The 25405-nt window shown below is 36.1% G+C and overlaps 2 protein-coding genes across 7 annotated transcripts; both read left to right on the top strand.

The window, feature by feature from the left end:
- The first annotated feature begins 7825 nt into the window (after nucleotides 1-7825).
- Nucleotides 7826-12710, top strand: LOC141707286 (E3 ubiquitin-protein ligase SDIR1). Of its 4 annotated transcripts, none has more exons than XM_074510359.1 (9): nucleotides 7826-7982; nucleotides 8524-8645; nucleotides 8776-8827; nucleotides 8911-8960; nucleotides 9155-9311; nucleotides 9483-9597; nucleotides 10377-10425; nucleotides 11458-11571; nucleotides 12070-12710. In XM_074510359.1, the coding sequence occupies exons 2-9, from the start codon at nucleotides 8568-8570 to the stop codon at nucleotides 12193-12195; spliced, it is 741 nt and encodes a 246-aa protein (XP_074366460.1). In that variant the 5' UTR covers nucleotides 7826-7982; nucleotides 8524-8567; the 3' UTR covers nucleotides 12196-12710. The 4 variants fall into 4 exon arrangements, with proteins under 4 accessions (XP_074366460.1, XP_074366457.1, XP_074366459.1 ...); XM_074510356.1 differs by having other exon boundaries at nucleotides 9083-9311; XM_074510358.1 differs by having other exon boundaries at nucleotides 7832-7971; nucleotides 9083-9311.
- Nucleotides 12711-13469: 759 nt separating this feature from the next.
- Nucleotides 13470-25365, top strand: LOC141707285 (pumilio homolog 2-like). 3 transcript variants are annotated; one of them, XM_074510355.1, is made up of 10 exons: nucleotides 13470-14891; nucleotides 15388-16123; nucleotides 16232-16937; nucleotides 17025-17166; nucleotides 17291-17398; nucleotides 18015-18227; nucleotides 18321-18431; nucleotides 18561-18755; nucleotides 19784-19958; nucleotides 24961-25365. In XM_074510355.1, the coding sequence occupies exons 1-10, from the start codon at nucleotides 14274-14276 to the stop codon at nucleotides 25041-25043; spliced, it is 3087 nt and encodes a 1028-aa protein (XP_074366456.1). In that variant the 5' UTR covers nucleotides 13470-14273; the 3' UTR covers nucleotides 25044-25365. The 3 variants fall into 3 exon arrangements, with proteins under 3 accessions (XP_074366456.1, XP_074366454.1, XP_074366453.1); XM_074510353.1 differs by having other exon boundaries at nucleotides 15388-16528; nucleotides 16613-16937; XM_074510352.1 differs by having other exon boundaries at nucleotides 15388-16937.
- The last annotated feature ends 40 nt before the right edge of the window (nucleotides 25366-25405 follow it).

The following is a 25405-nucleotide window of genomic DNA, read 5'->3' as shown; positions in this document are numbered from 1 at the left end:
GTTGAGCAGATTTTATCTTCTCCATATCTTCTTTATTTTTCATCCTACCTTTCCTTGGTGAAGCTTTCAACCAACCCCCCATCCCAAACCTTTCTTTTGATTATCCACCGAGAAATTACTACACTCCCGTTCACTGTGACCCATTATACCACACATAAAACAAAAATAGGGGAGTCGTTCATATGTAAATGCCACTCGTACGATTCTCCCATCTTTGTTTTTAACATTCTTGTATCTACGCAATGGCTTATGTACATCCAACATTAATTTCACCCTTCTATATTTACCCAAACCTAATTCATCCTCTTCTATCTCAAGAATACCCCCTTGTCCTGCCACAATGGCTTTTATGTCTACATCTGATCGACAATTAAATGGTAAATCATCGATACACACCCAAAATGGAGAATGAGTAAGAACTACCTCATTTGGCTGTTCATTTCACGTAATTTCATTCAGGAGAAGTAAAATATTGGCAAAACACCATGGCCTTCCTTCTAACACTTCTCTTTGTCTCTCCAGTGAAAGAATTGAAACACAAATAAATTTGACCCAATAGGCCTAATCACCACTTTTCTCGCCAGAGCCCACGCATGAGTCATAGTTCTCTTAAAAGCTTCTATGTTGAAGGATCTTTCTGTTAATAGTTTACCAACTAGCATAAGAGAAACCCTATCCCTTGACTCTGTGGATTCTATCCCACCTAAATCCACTGGATCATTTTCTTCCTCATTAAAAAATACCTAAACGATTAAGGGTTCATTGATCCGAGGTATCCAGATCATGTCTACTTACTGGATAAAGCACTATATGGACTGAAGTAAGCTCCAAGGGCCTGGTATGAAATACTTGCTTTATTTCTGCTAGAGAGTGGTTTCACAAAAGGTACAATTGATAAAACTCTCTTTTATAAATATCATGGTAAGGATTTGTTATTAGTACATATATATATATTGATGATATCATATTTGGATCTACTAATGATAAACTTTGTGAGAGATTTGCAAAGTTAATGTAGTCCAAGTATTAAATGAGTATGATGGGAGAATTGAGTTATTTTATGGGGTTACAAGTTAAACAGACTAATGAAGGAATCTTCATTAATAAATCCAAATACACCAGGATTCTATTTAAAAGATTTAGAATGCAAGACTACTCAACTACATGAACTCCTATTGCCACTACAACCAAGTTAAATTTAAATACTGGTTCTTCAGTAGATATAACTAACTACAGAGGTATGATTGGCTCACTCCTATATCTGACTGCTAGTAGACCTGATATCATGTATGCTACCTGTCTCTGTGCAAGGTTCTAAGATGACCCTAGAGAACCTCATCTAGTTGCTGTGAAAAGAATTTTTAAGTATCTCAAAGGCACCATGAATCCGGGATTATGGTATTGTAGAGATTCAGACTTGAAGCTAATTGGATATTCAGATGTTGATTTTGCAGGATGCAAAATGGATAGGAAAAGCACTTCTGGAAGCTGCCAATTCCTTGGTGGTAAATTGGTTTCTTGGTTCAGCAAGAAACAAAAGTCAATTTCCACATCAACTGCAGAAGCAGAATACACTGCTGCAGGAAGCTGTTGTGCTCAAATTCTATGGATGAAGAATCAACTACTAAATTATGGGTTAGACTATTCTTCTACTTCTATATATTGTGATAATCAAAGTGCTATTGCATTGACAAGAAATCCAGTGCATCATTCAATGACTAAGCACATCAGTATCAGATACCATTTCATAAGGAAATATTTGGAAGCTGGTACAGTGGAATTGGTCTTTGTTCCAACAGATCAGCAAGTAACATATAAATTCACCAAGCCTTTCTGTGAAGCTACATTCACAAGATTGGTGAATGCATTGGGAATGATTTCAGGATAATTCTCAAACTCTGATAATTAAGTCTGCTGATATTATTGAAGCATGGTATCTTATTATTCGTCAGTACTTGTTAGATACTGATTCTTATGCTAAATGTTGATGCCATGATAACATGAAAATTGTGCTAAATGATTTTATGTGAAAACTGCATGTTGAACTACTGATTATGCTTACACATTCTGTTATTAGTTAAACTTGCTTTGACTAATAGTTTATGTCAGTTTTTGATAAATTTTGATATTGGTCAATCTAATTTTGACTAATAAGTCCTGATAATTATAATTAAAATGCTGATAATGATCAAGACTTGATTGATTGTTATACTTTATTGATTATTTTGAACTTGTTTGAAATAAATTGTTAAGCAGTATTTTTAATTATACAGTGAGATAGTGGAATATCTTTTAATTGCTTAAATGGGTTAGTTACTAATGCAAGTATCTTGTAATACTTGAGTATTTACATTGGGAATATGAATTTGAAGAGAGAGATTACTTTTTACCTACCTAGATACGCATAATCATGTTTTTGCATTATGATTAATTATTACTTAGTAAATCAAAGAGTCTCTTCAGTTTCTAAACCTTTCTGATATAAATACAATCCTCCACTTTCAACACTTCTCGCTGCCTTTTTCATATTCAACTCATCATCTAAAGCTTTTACATGATATATCTAAATCAGTATTGTATGCTAAACTTCATATGTTTATAACAGTGCATGTAAATAAAGTAATCTCTATTTAAGTTCATGTGATCACTTCAGTACAGATTGAGCACACTGCAGGAGGTAACAATTGTTAAAGAAGAAATTTATGGAAGATTTAATTCTTAGTCATTAAGGATTATTATCTTTGAGTGTTGCATTCTATTCGAATTCCTTGAAACTTTCTTTTTCTCATGAAGAAAGTTGTTCACACTCACTTCTTAAAAATTATATATCTTGCATCTTAAATTTCTTCTCACAACTGAAACACTTGGATTATTTTCTCAAATGTTGCCAAAAATCAAGTGACACAATTCTTGAATTGTGCTCACCACTCAAAAAACAACATTAAGTTGGTTATAGACTATTTGCTGAGGTAGATCTTAATGATACTAACAGAAATATAGAGGTTTCATCAGTTTTTACTGAAGACTCTGTGACAGCTTTCAATAAACACATTTAAGTGATAGTTCTTTGCAAGAAGAACAAGGTTTGAGATTATGGTACATCACAGTAACCTGATCAAATCCTCTCCAATTCAAATAGAGGTTCGCATTATTGATGAACAACAACTGTCATAACCACAATATCAACTGTGAGATAAATTGTGTATTCACAAGGTATAAATAATGTTATTACTTTATCAGCATTTATTTTAAATACTGATCTAGTTCTTTCAGCATTTATTATATTTTTTATGATATAAATCATGTTGGCATAATTACTAATAGACCTTATTTAAGGACTATCTCTAGTTGTATGACCATGGATCACCCTCCTTTAGCCACCTCTAAATTTTGTAAGACAATCTTTCTGAGCCTTTTTCTGTGAGATGTGTGAAAAGATTGAGAGAAAAACAGAATTTAAGAGAGGCAGGATCCTTCCTGGCAAAAGGAGAGGTAGATGAGAGATAGGATTTAGTAATCCTTGTGAGGAAGCTCTGACTATTAAAAGTAATGAGATGTGTGGTGTGAGGAGTAATGAAACTACTTTAAAAGAATAGAGAGATTAAGTTTTTATTTGCTATATGTTTGCAGGCGCTCAAAGTTCTAAAAAAACAGACGCTGAACAGTAGTCTGTTGAACATCAAGAACACTCTGATAGACCAAAGGCTATTAATTTCCCTGCAAATATGAGTACGTACACTTTCTTGCAATCTATACATTCTTCTATTCTACCACATAGTACAATCCCTATTTTTGTTGAAAACAGTCCATTTATTCTACTTTACCATCATATGATGAAATCCCTGTTGTTGCTGAAGATATAGTAGCACAACAGTCCATTCATAACATTTCATCCATTTCAGAATCACCACAACATGTTACAGGAACTGAAGTTCTGGAAGTTAATCTCGAAGCTCCAATACTTGAAGATGTGGAGTTAACTGCTGAAGGTGTAGAATTTTCTGAAACTACTGGATCACATATTGCACCAATTTCTCATTTAAATCTTCATACTGAAGCTAGTGATGAAGTTCAGCAAGTAGTGCAAAATCCGGTTGTTATTGAAGAATCTAGTGATGGTGAAGAACCTAATGTTTCTAATTCTATTATAGATCCTAATGATGATCTATTCTTTCTTGAAGATATGCATATGCATGTGAGACAACAAAAACTGAAAGAGTTAGATGCTACAAAAGAAAAGGATTATTCTGATAATCTCTGGAATGCTCATTGGAAAGATAATACATATCCTATTTCCAGAACACAAGTCGTTGCAAATCTGGAAACAACATAATAAAAGATTACAAATCTTGATATGCTGAATCATCTGAAAGCATCAACTTTAGTTGTCAGATCCTTACACATAACTCATGAAGCAACTACCACTCAAATCAATCAGATTAAAGAATATTTGATTGCTTCAAAGCTGAATACTCATCAGGAAATTCAGAAACAAATTTCACCAATAGTTGCCGTACAAACTACAATTGAAGCCAGTCAAGCTAGATTGGAAGCTAAACAAGATCAAATGTCTGCTCAACTTACAGAAGTACAGAATTCAATGGAGCTGATTCTTTCTCTACTGCTTGATGCCAAAAAGGGGGAGAATATTTTTAAATCTAAATGCAAACAGCCGTCATTGACAAGTACTGATGCTGAAAATTCTGATGGAGGTAATAAGGGGGGACAGAAGGATAACAAAAGAAGAAAATAAAAGAAGAGTTGAAGATATAACATTGCTGATGAAGACCAAGGTATCCTGGAGATAGAAGCCGGTGCTGAAGCAAGTCAATTTCTTCAATCTCTGAAAGACAAACAACTTTGTTCTACAAGGATCCGAAGATTCAATTATTTGACTCTGAGGAGAGTAGAAGAATATTTGCAAAAGAAAATTCTGGAGTTGATCTTGAACAGCTAAGGCAAATGGAAGAAGACTTCAAGAATTTCATGAAGACATCAAATGCTAACATTAATGTTATTTGTCAAGTACTTTATATGAAGATGATCCTCCTAACAGACCAACCAGAGGTGTAGTTATAAGGGAAATCAGTCAAGTAAAAGATCTCAGATCACAACTTACAGTAACTGTTGACTTGAAGCTTAAAGGAAAAGAGAAGATATGAGAGAAGTCAAAGATTTCAAAGTCTAAAGCCAAAGCTGTTGGAAAAAAGAAGAAAGAAGATTTTTGTTTGAAGCATTCTGAGCTGAGGAAGTGGAATTAACTTCTGACATTTCTCAAGTTAAAGAAGCAGTTCAGTATGAAGAGTAAAGTCTGATATTCATTGAAGCAAGATTGAATATGCATACTTGATTCCTGTATTTAGATAGTTTTGACATCATCAATCAGAATTTGTCCATATTTTCATTATGAACAAGTTGGGGGAGATTGTTAGGAGCAATTGATGTTATCAAACAGAAACTATCAGAAGCATCGACGGATGATGACTGTATCGACGGATGATGACTGTATCGACGGATGATGATTACAAGCATCGATGGATGATGACTACAAGCATCGACGGATGATGATGACATCGACGGATGTTGTTAATCGACGGATAATGATATCAACAGATGATGAAATCAGTATTTGTCACATCAGTTGATCTTTGAGGAGGAAAAGGAAATATGAACTCAAGTCGGTGAAGGACTTTATCTCAGAAGTCATTATATAGGTTTTCTTATTGTTAATAGAATAGAATTCCTTGTACATTGGTAGCTGTGCTTTATATAAAGCACAGATTAAGTTCATGCTATATGCATTGCGACATTGTTATATCTTTCGCATAACCTAGCAGCTCTAAAAAATATTTGTTCATTCTTTCGAGAGAGTACGATTGTAATAAGTTTTTATCAGTTGATATAAAAACTGTTGATTCTGTTGAAGTTTTATCGAATTGATTGAATTAACTATATTCACCCCCCTCTACAGTTGATTAAGGGTCTAACACCTTCAAATGTAGGTGTGACACGGGTTTTGTTGGATCCTGTGAGAATTAAACAATAAATAAAAACATTTATATTTTTCAATCAAAATAAATAGATAACATACCGGCTGACGATTTTGGAGTTGTAAGTTGTGATATATTGGATCCATTTGAGAAATCATTAAGGTTCAACGGTGAAAGCGAGAATCGTTTTGGTGCTGCAGGAAACATGAAAGTTATTATATCATGCATACATGACAATGAGTTTGTAAATAAACATGCTTATTAAGAGTACAAAAAACATACAATCATTTCTTAATGTAGAAACATTGTTTCGATCGATGACTACCGATTTTTGAGTAGGAAGGGCAGTTGCAAACTTATCAATAGGAGTCATGGGTAATCGTTCTATTATATTTGATTTCGCTGAAGATCTTACGCTTCTTTCCACTGAACTTTGCCGTATTGATTTCAAAAGCGGTGTGCCTGACTGACTCTTTAGTGTTTCGGACACTAAACAGAAAATACAGTTAATGAAACAATGGTTTAATTATTGAAATAACACAGTAAAAATGAAATACAAAACCTGGATCATGCTTTGTCGTTTCAGCAATTTCAGAAGATTTGAAAAGATTAATGTCTGTATTTTCATTAGAAAATCCTGATGTATGTGTACATGAAAAACAAAGATTTTTTACAAATCCCGAGTAAAGAGTAATTAGTACAAAATAAAAAACTATTGCCATTTACACATACCTCACAGTGAATGTTGTGTAGACTTTGAACTAATACTCGTAAACAGACTTCGTTGTGAAAGACTTGTCAGTTGTTCTGTTGTCTGTTTCATTCGTCGCTTGCTATCTTTCATTAAGATTTAAATCAACCAATAAACATGGGGTACAAATAAAGAAATCATAAAAAATATGAAGTGGCTAAGTACAGTCAAATTAAACTATATTTATATTACCAGGTTTCAATAAAGGCAGATACATTTGCAAGGCAGGAAGAGATCATTTAAATGCTGTGAATGATGAAAGAAACAAATAAGCAAACACGATGTACATACACGATGAATGTAAACGCTTCACTAACCTGGATTTGTGGATGATGTTCAATTTTCTGGTTCTTCATCCATTGTTTGTTTCATCAATGATCTTCACGTGTGTGAAGCATATACATGAAGATTGAAAGAGTTAAACCATAATGGGAGAATTTTGCAGCAAGTCGACAGCCATCAATGGTGAAGATTCAAACGTCAATCACGGCATAATTCGTGGTTAAATTTTGAAATTGTGAGTGTTTGTGATAGGCATGTGCTTGAATTGTAGTTAAATTTTGAATATTTGTTGCAAGCTGTTAGGTTTAAATGTTAGATTTTTACCCATGGATAGTCCGGTGACCCGATTCATTAACCCATTTAAGGTGCTTCAATTACATATATGCCCAGATTTTAAAAAAAGATAGATAATAGATTCCAATTTTTTTTGGGTAGAAAGGTAATTTAAAGGATTTTTTCACTAGCAGGAATTAAGAATAATAGATATTAAAAAAAATAAAAATGGGCAAAACGCTATACAACTTTTTTCTAAAAGTCACATGATAATACGTTTTTAAACAACATTTTAGATCATTTTTTGAAAAATGATATTGAGTAGTGAGTACCATTTATCTCAAAGTATTCGCATTTGTATCCATGTTCGAAACTATCCTATATATAAATAGCATTTATTTTATTTTAAATATATATAATATTTAATCATTTTCAATATAAATATAAATATTTTGAACGGATATCAATTTTTTGATTACTTTTTTAATATGAGTAAAAACCTTGGCTCAAGTCCACCGAAAGACATGATATTTAATGTTCTTATCTCTATAGTTACAGATTTACGGATTACTTGAGTGTGTTTTGGTGGCAAATTTCCGACTACCAAACTCGGGGCAACTGACTCAGTTAGCATTTCACTTTTGAATTCACTTTTGCCGAGTTTTGAATTTCCAGGTGCTCTTCACGTAAGCATTTCACCTCATTTATAATCTACACATCTTTTATATATATTCTGCTTTTAAATACATTTATTAACTTCACCGACACCGACATTTTCTATTTCTCAATTTAGGTCAGTGAAAATAGTAAATATGTACATGATTTGAATTTGATTTTTATCATTTCATTTGATATTTTGATTGTCTAGCTGTATGAATTATCGCTTTTCTTGTATTAATAATTAGGGTTATGATTTTGTGTTGATGTGATGTGTATGTTGAATTGATTTGTAGTTCGATTCGTAGCTTAGATTAAGTGGAGACACTTTCATTGGTGTATGTGTTTGGATATTGTGATGATGTTGATTTTGTGTTTGTGATTATAAAGAAATATAAGTAGTTGTTGTAAATTCGTAATTGTTTCGAGATGATGAGGGCATTTGGCTTGCGGTTGAGCGGGGTACTATTTTGGTACACGAGGTTCTGTGAGATATGACATCTTAGTTTACTTAGACTAGGGTCAAGTCTGTGTGGCGACACCGTTTAACAACTAGTACTGTCATCTTAGGATTTGGAAGAATAATTGGGAGCTGATCTTGGAGTCTTGTGAAGATGAGTTTTGTTTTTCGAGGGGCTAGACCTGACATTGAAAATGGTTTATCAGGAGTTCTCCCGGATAGACGAGCGATGGTATGTTTTGCGTGAGGCTACTTTCTTTTTGCTGTTGATTTTTGTCTTATAGATTGTAATAGGATTTGAATTGATATTTTAATGGAGATTATTTACCTTGAAGTCTGAAATTTTATTTTGTCCGTGCCAGCGTGTTCAACCGAGGCCCATTAATACTAATTCTCTAGCTTTTCTCATATCCGGTAAATGTGTCTGTCTCTTCTTTATATGATTTGTTGGTGAATCACAAGTTGCATATCTAACTTCATAAGTTTTTGTTTTGCAGTTCTATTGCTTTTCACAATTTTGAATTCCCAAATGTCCCCGAACTTTCTGGTAATAATCTATTATGTATTACCTATTGAGTTATTGTGGCAATGTTGATTTGCTCTATGTTAGTCTCTGAGCATTACACATGTTGTAGTGTTTGAAGTGGTGTACTTTTGATTCTTGTATAGCTTTGGATAGTTCTGGGTATTTTTTTGATGGCTACAACCCTTAGGATGTATGCAACTTGCCAACGCTTCCAGGCCCAGGCCCAGGCTCATGCTGCCGCTGCCAGTGGCTTGTTAGCTCGCACTGAATTTCGCCTACACATGCCTCCATCAATAGCTTTGACAACAAGAGGGAGATTACAAGGATTGAGACTGCAATTGGCACTTCTTGACCGTGAATTTGATGATCTAGGTATGTAAATAGTAAGATTATGCACAAAGACATACTCATGCACAAATGGTTCAAAACATCTTCATTTCATTCACATGCTTGCGAATGAATTGTAACTCGGAATTGGTGTATTATTAAATTTTTATGCCTATCCCAGGTTGTAGAAATCCAACTATATTTTTTCTTTTGCAGATTATGAGACACTGAGATCTTTGGATTCTAATAATCCTCCCAACACACATTCAATGAGCGAAGAAGAAATAAATGCCTTACCAGTTCACAAGTATAAGGTGTCCAATTCACAAAGGTAACAGAACTTTGTGTAGATTAATATATTTTTGATGACTGCCAAGGCCTTTTGGAAGCTTTTTTCTTTTCCTTCCAATCAATAATTACCAAACTCTTTTTTTAGCATTGCGAAATCAAAATCACCCGCTTTCTGTAGAAAGAATGTAAACATATCTACTTTTAGCCTGTTGAAAGTAAACTACAATTGATAGTAAGGAAGGCACATTCTATTGTTTGATATGGAAGTGGGGAGAAGCCGTGTGCCAATAAAAAATTACTGAATTTCAGCAAGTCAAATATTTAACTTATCATTTTAGTTTTGGCAAGGAAAGAGAGTTCAAGACTTTGCACGAATGATGCATACATAATCAAATCTAATTCTTGACTGCATATCCATTTTCATAGATGGGTGCCAAGGATATGCTTAGAAGTTACAAGTGTCAAGAATATAGAGCTAGTGTACGTATTGTCATAAACACAGCTAGTTAATTACCTTGAATATAATGCTATGTACCTATATTATTCTGAGTTTTATCAGAGGCTTTTTTTACTTTGAAACTGACACATGCAATTATCCTCAAATACTCACTAGGTGCATATATAACGTATGAAGTAGTTATCTTTTTTAGTTTCTTTAATTTAGAGCTTAATCTGTTCACACTAAAAATGAGTTTAGTCATCCTTCAGCCAAACCAAAAGTTGTATTTTGAGCCAACTTTTAATGGTGAAGTATAAAGATTAGAACTTCAGTCTGCAACTTGTGCTGATAATTTGACAAACCCTTTTCTCTTAATATAGTGACGGGTCAGCAAAGCAAAAAGCCCCAAGTTCCTCATCGCTAGTGCAGGTATAAGCCCGTATGTTTATGATCTCAATAGCTGGATTATCTGCTAATGACAAGTATTTGGAATTTGTTTTTTATTATTGTGTTTGGAAACTGAGTTTTTTCTAGAGATCTTTTAATAAAATAACTTTAAAGAGAAAAAGTTCTGGGCTTTCAGATTCTTATACTTCTGGCACGGTTGTGTTGAAGACTATAAAAGTCGCCCCCTACCAATAGCTAATATTAAAATTTGAATAGCCAGGTCTGAACTAGAGTTCCACAATCCTCGATCATATCATTTTCTTATCTTGTCCCTTGTGTAAGTAGAACGGTTATTGTTTAAAAGTTTTGACATGATCAATATTATGTCTCAATCTGATGCACAGATACTGTATTTCCAGTGTCACTTTTTCAATCTTGATATTGATTTTGCAGAAACTAATAGATATTTTCTGTAATTTTGCTGTGGGAGGGGCAAACCATGCAGATACCCCGAGTTTAAAAAGAATTCTAAAAATGGAACTGAGAAAGACAAGAAATTGTATATTAAATGAACGACACTGGTTGGTATTGAAAATTTGAAATAACTAAGGTTTAAAGTAGGACAATATATGAAGAAAGAAAATAGAGAAACTAACTAGAGTCTAGAGTACTGAACTATAATTTCAATGCAAAATATTTAGCTCTGAAAATTAAAAATTTACAATGTTTTATACAGATTTTCTTCACTTTGAAGGCAATTGATAGTAGTAAAAACAGTCTATGAGACATATCATCTCAATTTTAGCTTTGATATCTGATGAAAATTAGGACACTGATTTAGAAAAGAGAAACACTTGTGCTAATGATAGATAGTATAGGTTGCAGTGCCCACAAACTTTCTTTGAGTAGAAACTACAGCTTTTTCGAGACATGTTTGATATTAATTTATAATACCTCGACAGTCGACAGTATGTACAATGTTGCCTTATGTTGCATATCTCACTTTTTTGGTTGAATTCTCTTTCTCCTGTCAAGTTTTATTACCTATATTTACTTTTCCCGCCATCTAAACAGGAGACTGAGCTAGATAAGAATTCGGAATCTCTAGACGACGAGTTGACTTGCACCATATGCTTGGAGCAAGTCACTGCAGGGGAGCTTGTTCGCAGCTTGCCATGTTTGCATCAGGTCATTCCTCCACATACTTCGTAAACATTATTAGCATGCAATAGTGCCTTTTCCCTAGATTCACAGTATTCCACAAATTTTCCACATTCCTATGTAGTAAATATAGCAATTTTCTTGGAGTTGTGCACAAATTCTATGCAATGAGGACTATATTACATGTAAATTAAGAACCTAAGCAATATGTCGTTTTGTTGCTTTTAGGTTCTGCCTATACCTCTTTAGCAGTATGATAAGTATCCAAGTAGGGAAAGCTGTGTAAATTTCTTATGGGTTAGATAAAGACTCCATTCAGACTTCCTCCTAGCTTTAAATTCTTGAAAATATAAAAAACTATTATGATAAGCGATCTAAGAACTGTTTGTGCACCATTGCTGAAGGCTTAGATTCCCATATATGCTCCTGGATTCTGTCTGGTATTATGCCACTCACTTTCCGACGATTGTAATGTATGGTGACCTTCATGCTGTGTATATATTACTAACACTCTTATCCTTGCAGTTTCATGCCACTTGTATTGATCAATGGTTACATCAACAAGGAACATGTCCGGTGTGCAAACTTATGGTAGGCTCTGGATGGCAGGAAAGTAGAGAGAGTGAAACAGATGGTGATGACATGGTGTAAGAATCGGCTCTGTTTTCCATACATTTGCAATAATAGTTACTGTCAGAAAGATGTATGCTGCATGTATCTATGTAAATATGACTACAAGGGGATACCTAAGTTGTTATGTATGAATCTACCTAATCTATCTCCAAAATTATGTGCTTCATATATGCATGATATTATTCATGTGTAGTACTTGTAAAGCCGGTCCTCAAGGTTTTGTGCAAGTATTTTACGTGCATCAGTGCATCTCTGACATCTCCTTCATGTTGCACTGCTGTCAAACTGCGTGTTTCTTGCAACTGCTCCAGCCAGAAAATGACATGAAAGAACCAGTATGTTGTAATTTTGGGGTTCCAGGGCATGATTAGAGGCATGAAACACCGGCTCAGGTGGTTTGTCCAATTTCGCAGAACCGGCGGCTTAGTACCTGGTATTGGGAAGATCTTCCCTGGTCCTTGTTCTTAGACATTTTCTTGTAAGTATATATTCTAACTATTTTACTCTAATACGATTGTGAAGTCCACTCATGATCGCACCTAATCCTAACCAAATATGTTTATCCAAAACAAAGAAGGAAAAAGCTAGCCAGATTCAGATGAAGTTTTATCTTTACATGATTCACTAGAATATGGTTGTTGGGATGGACAGGCAAAAGTTTCATTTTATCACTAATATTTCAACAATAAAAGAGTTACTGAATTAGTGGGAATGAGTTTCATTCTGAACGATTAGACCTTCAACAAGTACTCATAAAAGTACATTTCCAATTTTCATTTATCCGAAGCAAAACTACGGACCGAAACAATGGTAATTCATATATATTCTTTTGTTGTAATAATACCAGTTCTTTGAAGAATACCACATGGCCAAAACACATTGAACAACAATGATTATTGTAGTTGAACCACTTCAGCCGATTTTTGTAGTTGTACCACTTCAAGTATGATTCTATCGATATCTTCATGAAGGAAAAAGGGTGCTTTTAAATGTACCAAAATTTATGCAATTTATTTTAAAAAATACGGTTCAGTAGCTATTTTTTTTATTTAAAGCACAATATATAACTTTTGTAAATAAAAATATTTTTTTCCTCTTAAAAATAATAACTACGGTTAAACCTCAATATAATTTTAATTATTTAATGAAATTATTTATTAATCGAATTCAAGAAATATCTCATTTATATTATGTTGGGACCTGTGATTATAAAAAAAAATATCAATTTGATGTTGTTATTCGTCTATCCAAGGTATTAATTTATGGAGATTCTATTACTTGTATCTTGTATAGGAACTAATATGGTTTGTGCTGTACAAGAAGTAGGCAACAACTAACAATAAAATAAACAAGAAATGAGCTCCATCAGCAGTACATGTAAATTAAGTCTTCGTCCCTAAGAATGTATAGCAAGCTCACTACTTGAATTTACCAAACCCTATTAACATGTTCATTTCTTTCTATTATATTTCGGCGCCAAATTTATCTTTTTTCCTCTTCTCCACTCATTTTTTCACTTTATTTTCATACCCTTTTTCTATTAACACTTTCTTGCACCACCAATGAAACAGAGGGCAAATGTTGTATAAGCTTGCTCATTTTGGTGTATATATGTAGTATGTTTATCTCAAATATATTGTATATTGTTGTGTTCGCTTTTAATTAGTGTTTTGTTTCATGTTTCTTGAAGTTTTGTGATCAAAGTTTTAATCTTTATGAGTTTGAAGCTTTTTTATAGGGGAGTTTTGAATTAAGGGATTTGGGTAGTTTAATTGGCGTTTCTTGAATTTTTATGATCAAAGTTTTAACCTTTTCGAGTTTTGTTTAGGGGGTTTTAGATTATGTGCTCAGTGTAGTTTATTTGATATTTCTTGATGTTTTGTAAGCAAAGTTTTAATCTTTTTGAGTTTGAAGTTTAGGGGGTTATAGATTATGGGCTAGGGTAGTTTACTTTTACTTTTCTTTAAGTTTAGTTGTCAAAGTTGCAATCCTTTCGTGTTTGGAGTTTAGGGTGTTTGCAGTTTTCGGTTTTGGATTCTGTGATTGACTGAGGTTTGGAGATCGTTGGTGTATGATATAAGGTGGTACAAGTGAATATGTTATCTGGATTAGGTAGAAGACCAATGCTTAGCGGTAAAGACGGATCGTTTGGTGATGAGTTAGAGAAGGAGTTAAGTTATTTGCTCCATGAACCTAGGCGGCAAGAGTCTGATGATCTCGAGAAGGAGCTAAATATGTATAGAAGCGGGTCAGCTCCACCTACTGTTGAGGGTTCACTGAGTGCAGTTGGTAGGTTGTTTTATCATGGAGGTGCTGGATCGCCCTTTCCAAAATTTGGTTTGAATAAAAGTGGAAATCAGTTTTCCTCTGATGAAGAGCTTAGGGCTGATCCTGCTTATTTGTCTTACTATTACTCAAATGTTAATTTAAATCCTAGGTTGCCCCCTCCGTTGCTTTCTAAGGAGGATTGGCGGTTTGCGCAGAGGCTGCAAGGAGGAAGTTCAACTGTGGGAGGGATTGGAGATAGGAGGAAAGTGAATAGAAATGATGGTGGTGTTGCTGGTAATGGAGTATCGCTGTTTTCAAACCCACCAGGTTTTAACAACAAGAAACAAGAAAGTGAAGTTGAATCGGAGTGGGGCGGTGAGGGCCTGATTGGTTTGCCCAGTTTGGGTCTAGGTAGCAAACAGAAGAGCCTTGCTGAAATCTTTCAGGTGATTTTCGAGCTTATGTGCCCTAATTAGCTTTTACAAAGTGATAATCCCAATTGGCCGTCAAGCACATATCAAGTAAAAAAGAATACTAAAGCAGGCTGTTTGCTGAAATCTTGCTTTTATGTTCTTTCAAACCTGCATCATTGAATCTTAAGTTTCTTCATGCTGTTAGAAGGCATTCTATTCCCAAGGAAGCGACTCAAGAGAGCCTCATCCTACTTGGAAATGCGTCATAATTTAACACAAATAACTGTGGAAATGCATTGGTGCTTAACAATATACGTTTTCCTTTTTTCTCGACATACAAACTTTTTATAATTTCAATAAAGCATCAAATTCATTATCAGTATCATATTAAATTTATTATTAATCTCTTTTTGAAATACTTTAGCTGTCCAACAAAGCTGCACTGGTCAAACTCTACCTAGTAGTTGCACACTTGCACTCTTGTATATTTGATCTTTTAGTGGCAAGCTTATATTTAGCATCTCTGCAGGATGATGTAGGGCATGTAACTCCTGGTTCTGGTGGTTCTGGGAACCCTTCTCGTACGCCTAGTCGTAATACCTACAGTGAAAATTTTGACACCTTGGGGTCGGCTGAAGCTGAGCTGGCTCAGCTGCATTTGGGCTTGGCTTCTGCAGATAACTTCGAATCAGCTTTGAAGGTTCAGAGTTCTTCAGCTTTGAGGAATGTCAATACGCCACCCCCACCTGCATCATACTCTTATGCCGCTGCACTTGGTACCTCCTTGTCAAGAAGCACAACTCCTGATCCTCAACACGTTACGAGGGCTCCTAGTCCTTGCCTTACTCCTATTGGTGGCGGGAGAGGCACTGCTGAAAGAAGAAACAAAAGCTCTAACTCATTTCATGGCGTCTCTTCTCACATAAATGAGCCTTCAGACCCGGTAGCATCTATGTCTGGCATGACTTTATCGAATGGGGCACAAAATGCAGATAATTATGTGAAGACTCAGATTGAAGAACCCACTAGTGACCAAGAAAATTATATATTTGACATGCCAGGTGGTCAGAATAACGTGAAGCATCACTCGTACATATATAAATCCGAGCCACCACATATAGATGGGTCTGCTGCTAGTCCAACAGAACTTTCCTATGCTGGGAGCTGTGAGAATGGTCATGGAATGGGGAACTCTTCCCTCCAAGCTGACTGGCATAGTAATTCGTACTCGAAAGGATCTCCAAGTTCCTTACCTAAAAATGGAGGTGGCTTAATATCTCACACTCAGCATATTGACAGGGCAAATTTATCATATTTAAACTATGGTATAAGTGGGTACTCCATGAATTCACCTGTGCAATCTTTGATGTCAGGTTATACTGGCAATGTTAATATGCCTCCCCTTTTTGAAAATGCTGCTGCAGCATCAGCCAGGGCTGTTTCAGTAATGGACTCAAGGATGATGGGGGGAAATTTTACTTCAGAATCAAACTTTAGTCACGCTGCATTAGAATTTCAAAATCTTAGCAGAATCAGGAACCAGATGTCCAGCAATGCTCATCAGGCACCAATTGTGGATTCAGTGTATCTTCAGTACTTAGTGGCAGCTGAGTATGCTGCAGCACAAGCTGCAGTTCCTAATGATCCTACTACGGATATAAACTACATGGGTAATTCCTACGTGGATTTGATTCAGAAAGCTTATCTTGGATCCTTAGTATCACCTCAGAAATCACAATATGGTGTTTCTCTAGGTGGTAAAACTGGTGGTTCTAGCCATCAAGGTTTCTATGGAAGTCCTGCATTTGGAGTTGGATTGTCTTATCCCGGAAGTTCCTTGTCAAGTCCTATTATTCCAAATACCCCTGTTGGACCTGGTAGTCCAATGAGGCATGGTGACGTCAATATGCGATTTACTTCTGGGATGCAAAATCTATCTGGAGGTATTATGGGGCCTTGGCATTTAAATTCTGGTAAATTGGAGAATACTTTTGGTTCATCATTGCTGGAAGAGTTCAAAAGTAATAAGGCTCGATGTTTTGAACTTATAGAAATTGCTGGACATGTTGTTGAGTTCAGGTAAATATCTTAAATTACTTGGCTGAGTCTAGATCTTGTTTGTGATGAGATGTTTGTTCTTGACTTGCTACATTCTATGATTACCAGTGCGGATCAGTATGGTAGCCGGTTCATTCAACAGAAACTCGAAACTGCAACAACAGATGAGAAAACCATGGTTTATGAAGAGCTTTCTTCTCAGGCCGTCAAATTGATGACTGATGTTTTTGGCAACTACGTAATCCAGAAGGTTTATATATATATTTTTATCTATTTCTCTAACCAGTTCAGTTATTTATTTTCATTTTTCCCACTAAATTTAAATATTTGATTGAACTTAATTTACTGTTCCACGTACTCTTCTCGTGTTTCAGTTCTTTGAGCATGGAATGGCATCACAAATAAGAAAATTGGCAAACAAGTTAATTGGACAAGTTCTGACACTAAGCCTACAAATGTATGGTTGTCGAGTAATTCAGAAGGTAAAGCTTTTTTTTACCAATTTTCAGATGAAGTAATTGTTATTGTTTGCAAAAGGATCTCTTAATTTTCTGCATCTTGCTGTTGAGGTTGTTGGTCTTTAAGTTAGCTCTGATGTTCAAAAATTCATCCATTCATATTAAAATGTTTTCCATCTGCATGTAATTTTTAGGCTGTTCTTTCACTTCGGATAATGTATTGTAGGTTTCCAACTCTGCCTTCTGTTACTGGAACTGTATTGTGCTCAATCGTTCACATATGCACAAATATATGTTGCGGGAACTGATTTTTACTTGCATGCACGCTCACAAATGATTGGCCTCGTAGGTGTGAGATTGTTGTAGACAGACATATCACCCCAGATATATGTATCTATACAACCATATTGAAAGAACATGGCAGGCCCTCTTAAAAAAGGGAGGAAAAGTGTATGCCGAGAGGGAGTATAAAAAGAAATAAGAAACTTTTATGACTCTATTACTAGACACTTCAATCAATATGTTCTTTTACAGTATGTTAATTTATATTTATAAATATTTTTTCCTGATTGTGATATCGATTCAGTTTATCTTGTTTCAACCTTGTATTAATAATGTATTATGTTCACTGACTATTCAGGCAATTGAAGTAGTAGATCTGGACCTGAAAATAGAAATGGTTACGGAGCTTGATGGTCATGTTATGCGCTGTGTGCGTGATCAGAATGGGAACCATGTAATCCAGAAATGTATTGAATGTGTTCCTGAAGACCATATTCAATTCATCATATCAGCATTCTTCGATCAAGTTGTCACCCTTTCAACACATCCATATGGGTGTCGTGTGATACAGGTTGCAATTCCTTTTATGAATTTTGATTTCTTTCTCCTGTCCTTTGCAATTGGATAGAATGGCAATGTTATAAGTATAATTCCTGTCATGCAGAGGGTACTAGAGCACTGTGAGGACACCAAAACACAAAGTAAGGTGATGGAGGAGATTCTGCGATGTGTTAGCATGTTGGCACAAGATCAGTACGGAAATTATGTTATTCAGGTCCATTGTCAAATTTCTAGTTAACATGTGTCTATACACGCGGCTTCTTATTGTCACTGTTTTACTGATTAGCTTTGCATTTTTTTCTTACAAAATAAATGCTGCTGGCTCTTCAAATATCTTTAACAGCATGTGTTGGAGCATGGAAAGCCGCATGAACGTTCAACTATAATCCAAGAACTAGCTGGGAAGATAGTTCAAATGAGCCAGCAAAAGTTTGCTTCAAATGTTGTTGAGAAATGCTTAACTTTTGGTAATCCTAGTGAACGTGAACTTCTTGTGCGTGAAATACTTGGTACAACTGATGAAAATGAGCCTCTTCAGGTGTGTTAGGCCCTTACAGTGTGTTAAGTTGCAAAAACTTCTATTGACGCCTGAAATAGAAATTGAACCTCTCTTATATTCTAGTATAGATGCGTACGTCAAATTGATGTTTAAGTTTCAATACCGCTATTTTATCTAGAGCACATATAAAATGAGCATTTTCTTGCCAATAGTTAATGTATCTATACTTGAACTACTGTAGAAATTTGTGTCTATGACAGTTGTAGTGAGAACTGAGTAGTGACATTGAAATACTTGAGAAGAAATAAAACGAAAAAATTAACCAACTTCAATATTCACATATGTAATTTTCTAATTCCTTTACACGATGCAATCTAGTAGGTTGCAATAGGAAAAGGTTAGGCTACGTTACATGTTTGCAGAAGCAGTATGAAGCTACTGTGATCCAGTGTTCTATTCGATTTACTATTTTCTTATGATACATCATACATGACAAATAGATGTAGATCAAAACTCACATGTTCAAATAGATGTTAGGCTTTGTTGAAGCTTTAACCAATGGTCAGTATGGAACAAACCAGTCTTTTGGTCATTTCCTTTTGCTTGCTCTCTGAAGAGAACTTTAAGCAAAGATCAGCTTGATTTTAACTGTCTGATGTAGAGCTACTTCCTTTAATTTTGGAGTTAGCATGTTAAGTTATTTATAAATCATACTCCATTATTCCATTTGTTTCAATTTATCTGCTTTTATAGGCTACATACCGATATTTAATCCACGTGCACAAATACTAATGTACGTAACTGCACTCGTATAATATTACTCCTATCAAACTCTTTACATATATATCAACGGTAATCAATGACCTTATCAATTTATCATTATAGATGTAGTTGGAATTAATTTTTGAGTGCATTCTAGGAAGGGGAAGATTAAAGAATTTTAAAAAAAAATCAACTCTCTTATGACGCCAATATATTGAAAGAGGGAGTAGAAATATGCGTTGAACAGTCTCGTTAACATTTCCAGTCCACACAGTGCAATGTTCTTAAATTCTTTTCTTACACAGGCAATGATGAAAGACCAATTTGCAAATTATGTTGTACAAAAGGTGCTTGAAATGTGCAGCGACGAGGAGCGTGAATTCATTCTAACCCGAATTAGGATTCATTTAGATGCACTGAAGAAATACACTTATGGGAAGCATATTGTTGCTCGCGTAGAAAAGCTTGTTGCTGCTGGAGGTACAAATTTTTATTGCATACAAATATATTATCTGTTTATATGAAACTGGTAAGTAGAACTGCTCAGTAAGTGTCAAGATCTTATTCATTGACTGATACTTGACATAAATAAGAAAGTACAAAGCAACTGAACAACTAGAAAATAGGACCACCTCTAGCTGATCTCCTAAACTGACTCCACTACTAACTTGAAAACAAAACTCCTACAAATACTGCATAAAACCAGCATGGCCAGGTCATGAAAACAACGGACACAACTAAATAAAAACACAAGTTGATTTATTTAGACACTAAAGTTTGAGATTAAACCCAACATTGCCTCCCTTAATCTCAAACTTATTTTACCAGCTCCCTAACTCCTAACAGGTTACGCACCTCACCGCGTTCCACACATTCTCGAATAAAATGGAATCTAATGTCAATATGTTTACTTCTTCCGTGAAATAAAATGGAATCTAGTGTCAGGATTTTTGGCTAAATCAATGGTCGACTTATTGTCGATGAACAACGTTACTGGACCAATACGTTCACCTGTAATCTGATTCAGAACATTTCTTACCCAAATTCCTTGACATGCTGCTGCTGTGGCAGCCATAAGTTCGGCTTCGCATGATGATAAAGCTACAACCCTTTGTTTCTGAGACACCCACGATATTAAACTCTCGTTCAAGTAGTAGGCCATACCACCGGTGCTCCTCCTGTCGTCTATCACTCCTCCTAAATCACTGTCAGAGAATCCCGTGATTACATTATTTCCACTGTTCTGAGCATAAATCAAACCATATTGCAGCGTTCCTTTGACATAACGTAATATTCTCTTCACTGCACTTAAATGAATCTTTGTTGGGCGTTCCATATATCGGCTCACAACTCCAACAGAAAATGCTATATCTGGACGAGTGTTTACTAAATAACGTAAACCTCCAACCATGCTCTTATACGCTGTTGCATCGACTAGGCGCCCCTTCTCATCTTTCGAAATTTGCTCCTTTGGATCCATCGGGTACTTAGTGGGATTGCAGTCATTCATCCCTGCTTTTTCAAGTAGTTTCTCAGCATATCCTGATTGTTTCAACTCAATATACTCAGCTTCTTGTCTTACTTCAATTCCCAGATAGTAGCTAAGCTTGCCCAGATCCGTTATTTCGAACTTCCTTACCATTTGTTGCTTGAATTTCTCGATCCTTTGCATATCTGCACCAGTAATCAAAATATCGTCTACATAGATAACAATTATCAAACAATTATTTTCTTTCCCCCTTGTGTACACAGCGTTTTCATAGGGATAGCGGGTGAAACCCAAGCTTTTAAGACAGTGATTCAACTTTGCATACCAAGCACGCGGTGCTTGTCTCAGACCATATAATGCTTTCACCAATTTATACACTAAATGTTCCTTCTCATTTTTTTCAAAACCTTCCGGTTGGGCGACAAAAACATCTTCAGCTATCTCCCCGTTTAAGAAAGCCGTTTTCACATCCATATGATGGACTTGCCAGGAATTTTTTGCTGCAAGAGCCAATAATAATCGCACGGTTTCAAGACGAGTGACAGGAGCAAATACCTCTTCATAATCGACTCCGTGTTCCTGAGCATATCCTTTGGCTATGAGACGAGCCTTGTGCTTCACTATATTACTAGCTGTATCCTTTTTCAGTTTAAATATCCATTTCAAGCCAATCATTTTCTGTCCTGCAGGTAGCTCCGTGAGCTTCCATGTGCCATTTTTCTCAATCGACTCAATTTCAGCTTCCATTGCCCTTTTCCAACATTTATCTTTTGAGGCTTCTTTGTAGTTTGCAGGCTCCTCTGTGCCCATTAGATACAGCTCTTCGTCTAGGACCACTTCTTCCGTATCATTATAGACATCACTGAGTCTGCGAACTCTCCTGGGCTCTGTGCTATCATCATAATTGTCTGCATTCCATTTTGAAGTTACCGAAGTCTGTGAAAGTGGAGTGACCAGTGTTGATGTCGGGATAGAATTACTCAAAATTGGCGTCCCTGAATCGTATTCATCACTGGTTGCTGAAGAGTAGTGCCTCCCAGCACTAGTTTCATACAAGCTGCCTTCCATCCCAACACTCTCCTGATCAAAATCAGCAGCAAAAGGAAATACTACTTCAGTTTCAATATCTCCAGTTCCATTAGACCATGACCAACATTTTCCTTCTTCGAAGACCACATCCTTGCTCACGTAATTTTTTTTTTCATCCGGGCTGAATAATCTGTAGCCTTTAGTACCGGGTTCTCTTCCTAGATTCACCACAGGCATACTCCGATCATCCATTTTTTTCATCCCTGGACTTGGAATTCTCATATGACCTAAGCAACCAAACACCCTGATATGAGACACATCAGGTTTTCTTTCAGACCATGCCTCGTATGGTGTCATACCTGTTAACGCTCTTGTTGGGAGTCTATTGAGTACATATACGGCATGCCTTACTGCCTCTCCCCAAAGCATAGCTGGCATCCCCTTTTCTTTCAAGAAACTTCTTACCATTTCCATCACCGTTCTGTTCCTCCGCTCAACCACCCCGTTCTGTTGTGGTGTGTACGGAGTAGTATAGTGTCGAGTTATTCCCATCTCCTCACAATAATTTTTAAAGTCATTCGACATGAATTCACCTCCCCTATCTGTCCTTAACACCTTAATCCTTCGTTTGTCCCCGTCTTCAACCAGAGCCTTAAACCGTTTGAATGCCTCTAAAGCTTCACTCTTGTTCTCAAGAAGGTATACCCACATGACCCGACTATAATCATCCACAAGTAACATGAAATACTTTCTCCCAGATGCTGTTGCCGGAGTAATGGGACCACATAAATCTGCATGAACAAGCTCTAGGACCTTCTTTGCACTGAAATTTGAACGACTTGGCACACTCCTTTTCACTTGCTTCGCCATAAGGCATCCAGTACACTTCTCCTGCGGTTGTGCAACCCTTGGCAGTCCCCTCACCATTTTCTCCTTAAACATCAATGCCAATGCTTGGTAATTCACATGACCCATACGAGAATGCCACAATTTTGACACATGATCCAACTTAGACAATAAACATTCTGAGTTTTCTGTTTCACTAATTAATTTATACAAACGATTCTGAGATCTCTTGACTTTCATGAGGAGTTTTTCATTTTTATCAAACACCCACATATGTTCTCCTCTAATTACAACCTTATTTCCTTCTTCTGTCAATTGCCCAATACTAATAATGTTACTTCTAAGATTGGGAATGAAATATACCTCACTAAGGACTCGTTCCTGACCATCCTTGCATTTCATAACAATTGAGCCTCTTCCTTTAATTTCAACAGTCGACCCGTCCCCAAACTTTACTCGACCTGTGATCTGTTCATCAAGCACATGGAATTTTGATTTTTGCCCAGTCATATGATTGCTGGCGCCATTATCTAAATACCACAGATTCGACTCTAGCTGTTTGCTCTCGTTGTTAGTTGTCAATCGTGGCCTTACATCCTTTTCCTCCAACTGCAATAACTCCTTCTCTGGTTTGTCAAATTTTGCCAACAGCAATGCCGGCTCATCATCTTCTATTTGAGCCAGATTGGACTCTTGTTTTTGTTCCCTGTGTTTCTCTGGCTTGCGACACTGAGCAGCAAAATGTCCGTACAAGCTGCAATTAAAACATCGGACTCGACTCTTATCACGAGCCTTTACAAATGTTGTCTGTCCATCATTTGTTTTGGCGTTACGTTTCAGCCACTCCTCTCGGGTAAGAAGCAGCTTGCCTTCACCAGCCTCCCTCTTTTGCCACTCTTCTTCTGTGAGCATCAATTTTCCTTCACTTGAATCAACCTTTCCTTTAACTCTTTCTTCATGAGCCTTTAACGAACCCATAGCTTCTTCAACTGTCATCGTGTCAAGGTTGCCAAATTGTTCCAGTGTTGACGTGATCTGTAAGAATCTTGACGGTACAGCATGCAACATTTTCTTCACAATATATGATTTCTGCATTTCCTCCCCAAGAGCTCGAATATTCGTTACGAGCCCATTGAGTTTCATGTAGAAATCATCAAGTTGATCCGAGTCTTTCATACACAGAGCCTCGAATTCAGCCTTCAGTGTCTGAACTCTAGCTTGTTTCACCTTCTCAGCTCCCTGGCAGAGAGTTTTAATAGCTTCCCAAGCCCCTTTTGCTGTCTTCTTCTCAGCGATGGACAACAAAATATCCTCAGGGATACCCTTATACACCATTGCCAAAGCAATATTATCTGTCTTCTCATCAACTGCTTTCTTTGGATCACTTGGTTCTACAGCGCCCCACACTCCTTGAGCTTGCATAAAGACCCTCATTTTAAGGGACCACGCTGTATAATTACCTCTGGCCAGCATCGGATAAGTCAGTCCGAAAGATCCTCGCTTCACCTTGTTTAAATCCACAGTAGACATGTCTGAGTCTTCTCCCATACCCTGTGAGCTCTGATACCACGTATTGCATACAAATATATTATCTGTTTATATGAAACTGGTAAGTAGAACTGCTCAGTAAGTGTCAAAAGACTTGATCTTATTCATTGACTGATACTTGACATAAATAAGAAAGTACAAAGCAACTAAACAACTAGAAAATAGGACCACCTCTAGCTGATCTCCTAAACTGACTCCACTACTAACTTGAAAACAAAACTCCTACAAATACTGCATAAAACCAGCATGGCCAGGTCATGAAAACAACGGACACAACTAAATAAAAACACAAGTTGATTTATTTAGACACTAAAGTTTGAGATTAAACCCAACAATTTTCTCTGTGTATATTGTATGTTTCTTTTTTAGTCGTCCTTCTTGTTACTTCTGTTCAGTTGCTATCAACTACCATATTTTTAGTTTCGAGTAATTGTTCGTTTACACCTGTATGAATATTTATATGTTACTTTTGAGTTTTGAACTTATATTGTTTAGATGACCTTTTAGCAAGCAACTTAATAATTTCATTGTAATGCTAACTCTAACCGGTGATGTTTGATTCATTTGCAGAAAGGAGGGGTGCTCAATCCCTGCAGCACGTGGCAGTAGGAGGCTCAGAGAGGGGAGTTGTACAGCTAACTACCCGAGGCTAGTATTAGCTACCTCGTATCCTCTCTTTTCTTGTATCTATGTTAAATTGCACTAATAAAACTGTATGAATTGTAGCAGAAACCTGTAAATGATGTAGTTTTGAAGGTGGATATGTAAAATTGAAAAGAATATATTGTAAAGTGGCTTGATGGAGAACACATCTAACGCCCATGCAGAGGTAAGTGAAAGTGACATGTAAGGGTGTACAAAAATGAGGTTGATGTAGTGTCCTATACTCAACGCGACTGTACAAAATGTTCCGTGTCTGAGGTTCAATGTTTAAGATAATCTGTAGTTTTTCTGTGAATGGCATATTTAATTTTACATGCGACTCTACTTCTCTGTTTCAATGTTCATTCTAGCT

Source organism: Apium graveolens, chromosome 2 (assembly GCF_009905375.1).
Source record: "Apium graveolens cultivar Ventura chromosome 2, ASM990537v1, whole genome shotgun sequence".
Taxonomy (NCBI): Eukaryota; Viridiplantae; Streptophyta; class Magnoliopsida; order Apiales; family Apiaceae; genus Apium; species Apium graveolens.
This window is presented reverse-complemented; position numbering and strand designations above follow the sequence as displayed.